The sequence below is a fragment of the Thamnophis elegans genome, chromosome 7, assembly GCF_009769535.1.
Source record: "Thamnophis elegans isolate rThaEle1 chromosome 7, rThaEle1.pri, whole genome shotgun sequence".
NCBI classification, from domain to species: domain Eukaryota; kingdom Metazoa; phylum Chordata; class Lepidosauria; order Squamata; family Colubridae; genus Thamnophis; species Thamnophis elegans.
Window position 1 is genome coordinate 67,297,063 of NC_045547.1, and position 12,629 is coordinate 67,309,691.

The window sequence follows — 12,629 nt, forward strand, 5'->3', positions numbered from 1 at the left end:
TAAACACTGTGCCATTATGGCTAATAATAGAAAGGATCATGTGCCTATACTTGCAGTCATGTAATTTGTAAAGATGAGGATCCTATCAGAAAAAGAAAAGCAACTCTGATTGTTATTGAAAATCAGACTCGGGTTGAGGCAGCCCAGCAGGTGGGCATCGCACAGTGGCAGAGTCTCTGCGGGGCACACGTTAGACTTTCTAAGGATGAATGGTTCCAATGTGGCCAACACAATCCTCCGGTGCCCCTCCCCCAGCAAAATCCAAGGAGGGCCAAGTCATGAATGGCCATGATGAGAAGGAGAGCAACCCCTTCACGGAATACATGTGGATGGAGAACGAGGAGGATTGCAACCAGCAGGTGGAGGAGAAGCTTCAGGAGCGGGTGTTCCTGGACAGTTGCTTCCAGGAGATGCTGGATGAAGAAGACCAGGACTGGTTCATCCCATCCCATGACCAGACTCAAGGCATCAGGCAGCTCCAGCAGCAGCTGAATGCACTCTCGGTCAGCAAGAATACCCACAGCCACATTGCAGAGGACATTTTGAGCAAAAGCACCTTAAACTTGGATGACAAGGAGTTTGTTCCTGGAGTGTACCGAGTCTTATGGCCCCCTTCCTAAAGACATTTTTTCTGCTCTGGGTGGGTGGGAGAATGGGGTGGGGAAATGGGGTCCACTGGCATGGATGGGAAAGATATTGCAAACCTAATAGAATAATACAGTGAATATGGGCTGTATGTCTTAGAAAATCTACCCCAATCTTTCTTGCTTATTTGCTCTTGTTCATTTGTAGGAGGAAGATGAAGTTTGGTGAGTTAGGTTAAAAATTAACTAAATGAAATCCAACTTTAATCCATTCTTGTTAAAATTTTGCTTTATGTTATCAGTCAATAGATCTATAATTTATCCAAAAAGTTGTAAGGAGCATGTTGATTCTCATCTTAACATCAGGTGCTACAGAGACCAAATTTATATCCTGCCCTCAGCCCTGTGACATCCTCCATGTATTGGGAAATTGCCATCATGACACCCTTTAGTCTTCTCTTCTTTAGGCTATGAATGCCAAGCTTCTTTAACTGTTCTTTGTAAGGTTTAGCCCCTACCAAGCTTTTGTGTTTTACTCTTTATTCTTTTCAGTTCCCTGGCATTCTTTATGTATTATGGCATTCAAAAATGGACCCAGTAGATGTTTGGCCAAAAGTAATAATCATGTCAATCTTGTATTTCTTATTACATGTGTTCAGTGTTTTGTGAAGGAGTGATACATCAAAATATCAGTGGGATATTCCAGAGAGTCTATGGACTAATCAAAGCATCTCCATTTTAACTCCATCTCCCAATCAAAACATTAAATATAGAGAACTTGCTGCAGTAATCAAAAGACTTGAATCACAGCTTGATGAATCCCTATAGCAAAAGTTAGCTTTTAATTTTATTTATATGCTAATTTCAAAATCTGGAGTAAGAGGTTTTATATAAGCATATGGTTGCACACCATCTCCACTTCCTAGCATATTTAACTAACACAAATAAGGGATAAGTTTTTGAATATATTTTAGTTCTATGTGCCCTTGAGGTCCAAACCAAACAGGTGGTTGGTTTTTCTGCAAGACTAAGAAATTAACTTACTATGAGGCTATCTCCTGAGCTTTCCTGTTTTCAGACAAACAGTGCTAACTAATTCAGCCAAAGGCTGTTAGGTTGAAACTTTCATAATTTTGTTAGCCTTTAGTTCTTTATGAGTGTTATATGAAGAGGCTTGTAACCTTCAAGAAATGTAACCATTTTCTGAAAGTAGATCAGTTAGAATGAAGAAATTGGGGGGTTGTGTTGCCACCAATATTGTTCTTACCTGGACTTCCCAAGAACATGAAGCAAACTCCGACAAAAAACCCTTTTATTAATTGACTGAATTCTGCTCATTCATCTATAGCAAAGCCTTTCAAGGGAGGATTTACAGTCACAGACCTTATCTGGCAGAGAGAGCTGTCAAACCGATATCTGCAAAACTTGGCAAGGAGTCTTGGAGGATCACAGACCAATTAAGTGAACTAATTGTCTCCTGCAATCTCCCCTCCCCTTTCACTCCTCTTTTATTTCCTCTGGGAGGGGCCATTCATCAGCCACCTCTGGCCTTACTCCCAAGTCGACTCCTGTTCTTTAGCTATTCCCTTCATCTGGCACATGCACACACTGGGAACAGTTGTTTGTCTGCCTCACTGCTGTCTGACTTTGAAGGGAGCTTATAACTGCCATATGGCTATGGCCCCCTCTCTGCCTCTGACAAAGAGCCCTCATCAAAACATTCCCCAGACTCCAGGACTGGCCCATGTTCCTCCCCAACCTCCTCACTATCCAAATCTGCTGCCAGCCCCGCTGGCGAGCCACAACAAATATGAACAAAAATGCCAAAATGCAAAGTTCTACAGTGAAAGTAAGTTGGAAACAAAGCTTTAAAGGAAAGTATTACTTCTGTAAGAAGTCTGTAAAGGGATGGGAGGTTGGGGGAGAAAAAGGAAATAAACATTATTTTATGAATACCAAGACATTGATCTGCTGAATGTCAATGCTGCCTCTGACAAGCAACAAGAGAATGCAGACAAAAGAATGCAGTGAATGCAAATTGTAATGAAATCCTTTCTTATAAATAGGGTTACTGATAAGGACCAGATAGGTGGATATTTGAAGTAAAAAAAATTCAGGCATGCTGGACAGTATGATTAGATAGAGAGAGATACTAAGTGTGTGCACAAAAAGAAAAGTGGAAAAGAAGGTAATTTGAATGCTAGTATGGCATTTAGGAATGGTGGAAATAATAATAATGTTTTGATTGTCAGTTGAAGCAATTTTGAGCAGGGGTTCTAAAATGTCCATCTGACATTGATCTATGTGTGATCTGCTTTTCTTACATTAATACACTGCATCCTCTGCTTCAGTAAGAGAAAGCTTCTATGTGTTCCATTTGCCTTGGCTAAACCAGGAGATGGCACTAGGGTCTCTCTCTCTCTCTCTCTCTCTCTCTCTCTCTCTCTCTCTCTCTCTCTCTCTCTCTCTCTCTCTCTCTCTCTCTCTCTCTCTCCCTCCCTCCCTCCCTCCCTCCCTCCCTCCCTCCCTCCCTCCCTCCCTCCCCCCTCTCTCCCTCCCTCCCTCTCCATCCATCCCTCTGTCCTTCTCTTTCTCCTCCCCTCCCCCTCTTCCTCTTCCTCTTCCCCACCCTCCCTCCCTCCTTCCCTCTCCTTATCCAAGGGTTTGTTGTTGTTAGTTGCGAAGCCATGTCTGACCCATCGTGACCCCATGGACAATGCTCCTCCAGGCCTTCCCTGTTTTCTACCATCCCTTGGAGTCCATTTAAGCTCATGCCGACTGCTTTGGTGACTCCATCCAGCCACCTCATTCTCGGTCATCCCCTTCTTCTTTTGCCCTCAATCTTTCCCAGCGTTAGGCTCTTCTCCAGTGAGTGAATCCAAGGGTTACAACTTCACAAATTCTGCATTGTCATTGTCATGCTGGTTGAGGATTCTGCAGAGAGTCACTCCAATGCACCCAGAAGCTGTTAGGCTTTTAATTTGAGAGAAGACTTGATATTCTGGTCAACATCCATGTCCAGTCTGGAAAAGATTTATTTTTGTAGTAGGCTGCTTGAGATCTGAAGCTTCTGGCATTGACTTAAGAAAGAATGATTCCCTTGAAAATGGGGGGGGGGGAACAGGTTTCAAGTAAATAGTCATCTAATGCCCTCAGGGTACTTGTCAATAGGATACATTGATTTTTCATTCCTGAACTCCATACTGGGTTTAAAAGGACACCAAAAATCTGGCATTTCTTTTTAAATTTTCCCCAGTTCATCCCAATTTCCTTCTACCCCAAGAACGTATTTCACCAGGAGCTGCTTAAAATCTCTAGTAGGTTTTCTGAGGGTAGGAAATATGTGGACCTTTTTAATCTGTCCAGCCCCCAAATAATCCCATTTGGTCAACTTTTTTGTTTACAAAAATAGAATCCCCAATTCCAATATAGAATTGTCCATGCACTACTTTGTTTTTATTTGTTAAAAAATCATGCAGTGTAATTGATGAAGCAAAAGAAATTAATGAATAGTTCACTGTTAATTCGTCTGTATGTATGATAATGGTTGCAAACACTATGACAAAGCAACTTTTTCTAAGCCCTAAAATTTCTACTTTTTGTGGCAATCATCATCATCTTAAGAAGGTAGATACCTAGGATGCTGGTAGCAACCCGTGTCAACCATTAGCACCAGTCAATGTTATTTGTAATGCATTTTTGAATGTTCAGTTGGCTGAGTTTCATGTTTAATGAATGAAGTATATAATAATAATAACAATAATGATACACCTGTGTTATCTCATAGGAGCAAAGGCACCAGCTTTGAGAATGAATTCCAACAATAAATACAATATGATTCGAGGGGACTGAAACCATTAAAATTATGTTATTCATTTCTGCTTTGACTGCAAGGCCAACAGTGTGAGCTAAACACCTCGATTTTTCACAGCATGAATGCACGAAGTATAAACAAAGAACATTTTAAATTCACAGGTGTGTTGATGGAGGCATTTCTGCTATCAGAATGATGACTTGCATGTGGGTAGCTGGACTTTTAATTATGCACCCTTCCTTATTACTTACATAGCTCAGGGATAGCCCATATAAGAGCATGTGCTTTGAGAAATGATAGTGGGATTTGTCTTGTCTTATTAAAACAAATAAGCAAGCAAACAAACTAAGTTATTATTGACAGAAATTGGAGGCCTGTGCACTTGCTAACCTCCACAGCCCTCTCTTTCCTTGATACCAAATTGTAATTTTAAATGTTAGACCTGTGGTGGCGCAGTGGTTAGAATGCAGTACTGAAGGCTACTTCTGCTGCCTGCTGGCTGCCTGCAGTTTGGCAGTTTGAAGCTCACCTTGAGTCAAGCTCACCTTGAGTCAAGCTCAAGGTTGTATCAGACTTCCATCCTCCCGAGGTAGGTAAAATGAGGACCCAGATTGTTGGGGGCAATAGGCTGACTCTGTAAACCACTTAGACAGGGCTGTAAAGCACTGTGGAGCGGTATATAAGTCTAACTGCTATTGCCAGTGCTAGAGAAAGGGAAGATGATTAAATATAGGGAGAGTGATCATAGACCACATTGTGCAATCTGAGGAACTGAGTTTAGGCCTTTTAATAATATTTGTTAGTCAGAAAAGAAGCCAATACATTTTTTGAGGTCTCCAAGACATGTTGTCTAGGCATTCCTCAGCTATGCTAAAAGGCAAAGGTTCCCCTTGCACATATGTGCTAGTGGTCCCCTACTCCAGGGGTTGGTGCTCATCTCCATTTCAAAGCCAAAGAGCCAGTGCTGTCCGAAAATGTCTCTGTGGTCATGTGGCTGGCATGACTAAATGCCGAAAGAACACGGAACACTGTTACCTTCCCACCGAAGGTGGTTCCTACTTTTCTACTTGCATTTTTACATGCTTTCAAACTGCTAGGTTGGCAGAAGCTGAGACAAGTAACAGGAGCTCACTCCATTACATGGCACTAGGGATTCAAACCACTGAACTGCCAACCTTTCTGATCGACAAGCTCAGGGTCTGAGGCACTGAGTCACCACATTCTGCAAGCTATGCTAGCCCTAGTTTAAAAAAAAGGAAAAACTGTAATTAGAAATAATTGAGTTTAACGTATCTTATTTCCAGGTAAGTAATTACAGATTACAGTCCTATGATTTTTTTTTAATGGAAAAAGAACTACATTTGGCAATTCAGCTTTTCCAATGCAGGTAAACAATGATTCTTTCCCTTAAAAACCTCTTTTGATGAAAGGATCATTCTTCTTTAATAAATAAGAATATTTTCCTACCATTTGCTGTTTTCCTCCTTTAAAAGTTGTTGTTCAAAATGCCAAGAACATCCCATTTTTCGTTCCCATTTCTTCTTTCCCAACAGGTTCATTTTTATAGTCTTCTGAGTGAGCTGTGGCATATAACCTGCTCCTGGCCCTCACTCCTGTTTTGTAGGGATATTTTCTTCCCCTTTCCCAACCTTCAGAACCATTGAAAAATTGGCAGGTTAGTGATTTTCTGCATCAGCGGTTCTACCTTTGGGGCATGAAAGCAGATTTTTTCTCATCTTGTCATGCGGAGATTTAGAGTAATCCCTGAGCCCTATTTCACAAGATTAGCAGAAGGAGAAAAAAAAAAGGAAAGGAAAAAAAAAAGACGAAGAAGACATACCTGTTGAAGCAGCAATTTTCCAGGCAAGGTTGAATGCATTTGCTAATCAGACTAGTATTTGAGTAACAAAAATATCTTGGCTATTAGAAATGAGGGGGGTGGACCATAGCTGATATGTGGAAAAATATGTCAGCCTTCTATGTTTCATTTAAATTGCTGAAAAATAAATTACACAACCTCTTTCAATTTCCCCCTTTGTCATCCAAATTTGGCTGGTTATTTTTTTAACATTCCAATGAAAGGAACTATTCTGAAACATTTTTTTCCCCGTACTGCACAAACATACTGGCAGGAATTGTCAATACCCCAGAAGATAAGCTCAAAATCTCAACAGACTTGCACACTGGGTCCTAACAAAATGAAATTAAATTGGTCAGAAAAGTAAGGTTTTACACGTAGGCAAGAAAAATCAGATATACAAGTATAGAATAGGTGGAACCTGACTTAATAGCAGTAACTGTGAGAAGGATCTTGAAATCCTACTGAACAATCAATTAAAGATGAGCCAGCAATGTGCTACAGCCATCAAAAAAGCTGATACAATCCTAGGCTGCATTAATAGAGAGATAGAATTAAGATGACATAAAATGTTAGTACCATTTTATAATGTCTTAGTAAGACCACACTTGAAATACTGCATTCGGTTTTGGTCACCACAATATAAAAAAGATGTTGAAGTTTCAGAAAAAAATGCGGAGAAGAGCAACAATTATGATTAGGGGACTGGAGGCAAAAACATATGAAGAACAGTTACAGGAATTGGTTATGTCTAGTAAAAAGAAGGACTAGGTGAAACTTGATAGAAGTGTTCCAATATTTGAAGGCTGCCACAAAAAAGAAGGGATCAACATTTTCCAAAACACTAGAAGACAAGTCAAGAAACAAATGGATGGAAAGCAATCAAGGAGAAAAGCAACCTAGAATCAAGGAGAAACTTCCTGACAGTGAGAACAATTAACCAGTGAAATGGGTTGCCTTAAGAAATTGTGGGTATTCCATTACTGGAAGTTTTTAAGAAGAGATTGGACAGTCATTTGTCCAGAATGGTATGGGGTCTCCTGCTTGTGGTGGGGGTTGGAGTAGAAGTCTTTCAAGGTCCCTTCCAACTCTTGTTATTCTTTTAAACAAATCATTAATTCTCCTTCATCATAAAAGAATAGGAATTTCCCAAAGGAAAACCATCCTGCTATGTTACACTGTTATGGAATTCTGTGAGTTCTCGCCTTGACTTTTGTAAAATATTGAATGGAAAGTGCACATTTCAGGAGAATTCGATTTCTCAAGCCAAACTTTCCCAATCTTAGTTCCCAATTTGAATTAAACCAATTGTGAAAGTCAAAAGATTACACCGTTTTAGTGGAAGACCATTATTTCTCTACATCTCTATCTATATGCAGCAGAATTATTTTCTAAGCCAACTAGTTTGCAGTGCCTACCTGATGTAAACAAATCTTGCAAAAGTTAAATAAAGTTCAGAATTAGCCCTGCTAATGCTGATGATTTCATTTTTATTAGTCGAATCCAACCTGAGTAGATATTAATTTCTACTGAAATCAATGGGCAGGTTTATCATGCAGAGCTTTCTTCCATAACAAGTGAGTTTAACTTCCTTGCTTTGTCTATCATCCTCTATCCTAATTTGACAGTCTTTTGCTTACAAGCCGCCTGAGGTTGGAATAGAAGCAACATTGTCTTTTCCTGTCCCATGTAGGTGACACCATACTGGACCATCTTCTCTGAACAGCTTTGTTGATTTCTTGCTCATCTACCACCCACAATTGCTATTACTACTGCTAAACTAACGAGAGAGAGTCCCATTATCCTTTATGCAATCTATAGTATGTTCTCTACACTTTCCCCCTGTATGCCATCAAAATGTCTGCAGACTTTTCCACTATGATAACAGCACTCTTAAAATTGATGGACCGGATCAGTACATGCAGAATTTACCCAAGCATATAGGATATATTTAGGCTTCTGTTCATTTGTTGAGGCTGCTACACATCTTCAGTGAATTCCTGTGCAAATAAGATACACATTATGTCTAGTATTTAATGTAAAGGATCTCTGCAAAATTTAGAATTCACTGGTCCCAGAATGGGGATAACACATTCACAGATACAGGTAAATGTTCTTCAACAATTTCTGAAAGCAAAACAGACATAGCTACTAGGCAAGCAAATTGCTATAAAGTGCAGTAAACTGCACTGTGGTTATGCAACAGTGATTTATATTTCTACTCTGGTGCATAAGGTAACATCTTTGCTTTGGACAAAGAATGCATTGATAAGTAAGCCTACTGTGAATGACAATAAATAGCAGTAATTCAAATCTGAAATATATAGCAATAGCAAAAGCAATTATACTTATGTACTGCTTTATACAGCACTCTCTAAGCAGTTTACAGAGTCAACATCTGGGTCCCCAATTTACTGACCTTGGAAGGATGGAAAGCTGAGTCAACCTTGAGCCACTGAGAATCGAACTCCTGGCAGTCAGCAGAATTAGCCTGCAATACTGAATTCTAACCACTGTGTCTAACCACAGCTCAGAACAGGTATATAAAATCTACTTGTTCTGGCAAAAAATATAAATGTTCAAAAGGCATAAATGTATCCACAGAATTAAAGAGCTAATTATTCTATCTTGCTGGTATTTAATTCCAATACAATTGTTAAACAAAAGTGTTGTATACTTTTTATATAGGCCGACTATCAAAATGCCCTTTGTCAAATTTGGTCCTCTGGACCATCACTTCAAAAATAGATGCAGCTGAGTTCAAAATAATTACACTTTGGAAGCTGGACTGGAAGTTACTCAAATCATCTCCAGGGGGGCAAAAATGACACGTAAAGTTATAAACCTTTTTCATTCAGTGCATCAGACTCCTGATGTATCAGAATATTGCTTTATCTAATCCAGTTTTATCTACTTAGATTTGGACTCAACATTTCATTTATTTATTTATTTTGTCAGATTGAGGTCACCTAGGAGTTCAAGGCACTTACATCTTTCTGTATTTTTCCACAAAATAGATATATATGTTCATTCTGTTGATATATATATATATATATAAGTCTGCATGCATGTGACAGAAATTAAAGCTGAAAATCCTATACTGTAAAGAAGAGGAAGAAGGAAAAAAATTACCTCAAACTGGGCTGATGTGTATTTGCTTTAGACATTATTTATTAAATTTACATATGCACTATTTAATAGATTTACACCTTGCCTTCTTACATTATTAGCTTTAAACTTTATTCAGACTTCAAAGTAATAAACATAAGTTTTTCCTCTTTCTACTTTTCTCCAATTCAACAACCCTACGAGAGGGACTGGGCTAAAAGAAACTGGATCAGTGTTATTCAGTGAGTTGCCATGGCTCATGATGGACTAGTTCAACAACCTAACTAAAATGCCATACTGGTTCTTGGTAGGTTTGTAAAAAAGATGTGGAGACTCTAGAAGGAGTGCAGAGAAGAGCAACAAAGATGATTAGGGAACTGGAGGCTAAAACATGAAGAACAGTTGCAGGAACTGGGTATGTCTAGTTTATGGTTTATGGTTTTATTCAACTTGTATGCCGCCCTATTCCTGAGGGACTCAGGGCGGCTAACAAAACCGGAAGGGAGGGGAATAATACAAAAGGAAAGAAAACAAAGACAAACAACAATACAGAACCAATTTAAAAGGTATCAACAAGCATACCAATTCGAGTGGGGATGGAACTCAGCAGCCCCAGGCCTGCTGGAACAGCCAGGTCTTAACGGCTTTACGGAAAGCCTGAAGGGTGGTGAGGGTCTGAATCTCCACGGGGAGATCGTTCCAGAGTTTAATGAAAAGAAGGACCAGGGGAGACATGATAGCAGTCTTGCAATATCTCAGGGGTTGTCACAAAGAAGAGGGAATCAAGCTGTTTTCCAAAGAACTTGAGGGCTGGACAAGAAGCAATGGGTGGAAATTAATCAAGGAGAGAAGCAAGCTAGAACTAGGGAGAAATTTCCTGAGAGTTAGAACAATTAATCAGTGGAACAACTTTCCTCCAGAAGTTGCTCCCAAAGACTGGAAGTTTTTAAGAAGAGATTGGACAACCATTTGTCTGAAATCATATAAGGTTTCCTAATTGAATATGAGGTTGGACTAGAAGACCTCCAAAGTCCCTTCCAACTCTATTATGTAGAAGCAGCTATTTGTGGATTGCATCTCTTGAGGCAAAAGCCTTCTTAGCAAAGTTGCCTACCATTCTTGATTCTTTGGAATCAAGTCATGAAATTTTAATTTTGGTAGACCATCTGGAGACATTTTTATCGTTTATGTGTTTGTGAAGATCTTTATTTCTTTATGATTTTTGTGCGGTTAGATTGGGAGTAGATTAGAAGTGGGGGGGGGGATTCATTCATAGCTGTTATTCCTAGTCTAAATTTAGTCCAAAAACAATTAGGAGAAAGGATGCTTTTACTTTCACCTTCAGGGTAGTTGTGGAGATGACAAGGTGATGCAGTCAGCTTTTTCCCTAAGTATCTTTCTTTCCCTTCATATTTCAATATTTCATAAACAAAAACATCTCAGATGTCAATATTGAAATCAGAATGGCATATGAAAGAAAAGTTTTCCTTTACTTACTCCAAATTCAAAAGGGCTTTAAAAGCCAAAATGACATTTTAAACAAATTTCAAGTAGATCAGGAACCAATACAGTTGATAAGCTGTGGCTAATGTTATAATCAAAACTTCCCCAATATAGAGACTCTGGAAAGAGTACAGAAAAGAGCAACAAAGATGATTAGGAGCTGGAGGCTAAAACATATGAAGAATGGTTGCTAGTCTAGTGAAAAGAATTTGGTTTTTCTTATCTAGTGAAAAGAAGGCCTGAGGTGACATGATAGCAGTGTTCCAATGTTTGAGAGGCTGCTACAAAGATGAGTGGGTCAAGCTATTTTCCAAAGCACTAAAGGGCAAGAAAACAAACAATGGATGGAAACTAATAAGGAGAGAAGCAACGTAGAACTAAGGAGAAACTTCCTAATAGTGAGAACAATTAACCAATGGAACAGGTTGCCTTCAGAAGTTGGGGGTGCTTTTAAGAAGAGATTGGACAGCCATTTGTGAGTCATTTGTCCAATATAGGGTCTCCTGCTTGTAGAGTGGGTTGGACAAGAATATTTCAAGATCCTTTCCAACACTGTTATTCCATTATTATTCTGTTATTATAAAATTCATTTCTGATCTGATCTTCCCAAAACGAAGAATAGCTTTCTTCAGACCCAGATGTAATATTTACTCATATGCTTATTGGTCTTTCATCCACGTAAATTAGGGAGTGACCCTAACAGTTTGAGAACATGTGTTTTCTTAACAGGGATGTTATTATCCACTATTAATGTCAGTACTTTTTTTTAAATATATTGTTAAAAGTGATGTTTATTGCTGATCTACGATCGTAATAAAGATATATTCTATTCTATTCATTTCTGTGTTCTGAACAAGTTTAGGTTTCTAGATAATCCTCAACATATTATGGTACATAATTTTTTGGACTGCTGTACATACCTAAATTTTACCATTTCATAATGATGTTGTTGGATTACAAAGGATAGGACTTAAGAATAAAATGTATAAAAAGCTGGCTTTTTATAAGTACTGAAGCAAATCCAGTGCTACATTAATCTCATTTTAACTGGCATGCAATAGAATACAACATGGAATATTTGGGCCATCTTTGTGATTGGCTTAAGTTTAGATTTGTTCCTATTAGAGAAATATCTTATAGCTGAGTACAAAGATCTTACAATCTGCAAGCCTTACAGTATCAAATATTCCTATTGTTCAATCCAGCTATTTCTGGCCAACTTGCATTCAGCCAGCTTCACTACAAATAATTGATTTTGACAGCATTGAAATGAACTGACAGAGTGCTGGCAATCACTGTAAATGCTCTGCTCTGCTACCACACCTGGGACTGGTGTGCACTGTATACATAAAGCTCTATGTAAATACTGAGTGGGGGGGAGAGATTATATCTAGACATATATGTTTCCAACAGTATAAGTCCTATATATAAAATGTTAGCTGAAGAATATCCTCCTTTTTTCATCAACCAGATTTTTTTTTCATTATTTTGAATATCAAGCAATCTATTTTTTTCTGGCTTGACCCCCTCTCCCCAAACCACTCGGTGAAATCTAGGAGATTTTGACAAGTCCTCTGAAAACTGAGATTGCTAAAAATCCAAGAGATCGTGAATTTTAAGATCTCTTGGGTTTTTAGCAATCTCAGTTTTCAGAACACCTATTTTCAGAGATTTTGTTTAAGATTTTGGGCATCTCAAGAAATTTCAGGGAAATTTCATAAACAAATTTGATATTCATGTATAAAATCTCAGGAAATTGCCA

At 38.7% G+C, this 12,629-nt stretch overlaps 1 protein-coding gene across 1 annotated transcript; it reads left to right on the forward strand.

Annotated features, from left to right (window-relative positions):
- The first annotated feature begins 205 nt into the window (after positions 1-205).
- On the forward strand, positions 206-3,996 carry LOC116511691 (polyadenylate-binding protein-interacting protein 2B-like). The gene is given in 3 exon segments (XM_032221862.1): positions 206-232; positions 234-592; positions 3,921-3,996. Coding segments are annotated over 3 exon segments (462 nt in total).
- The last annotated feature ends 8,633 nt before the right edge of the window (positions 3,997-12,629 follow it).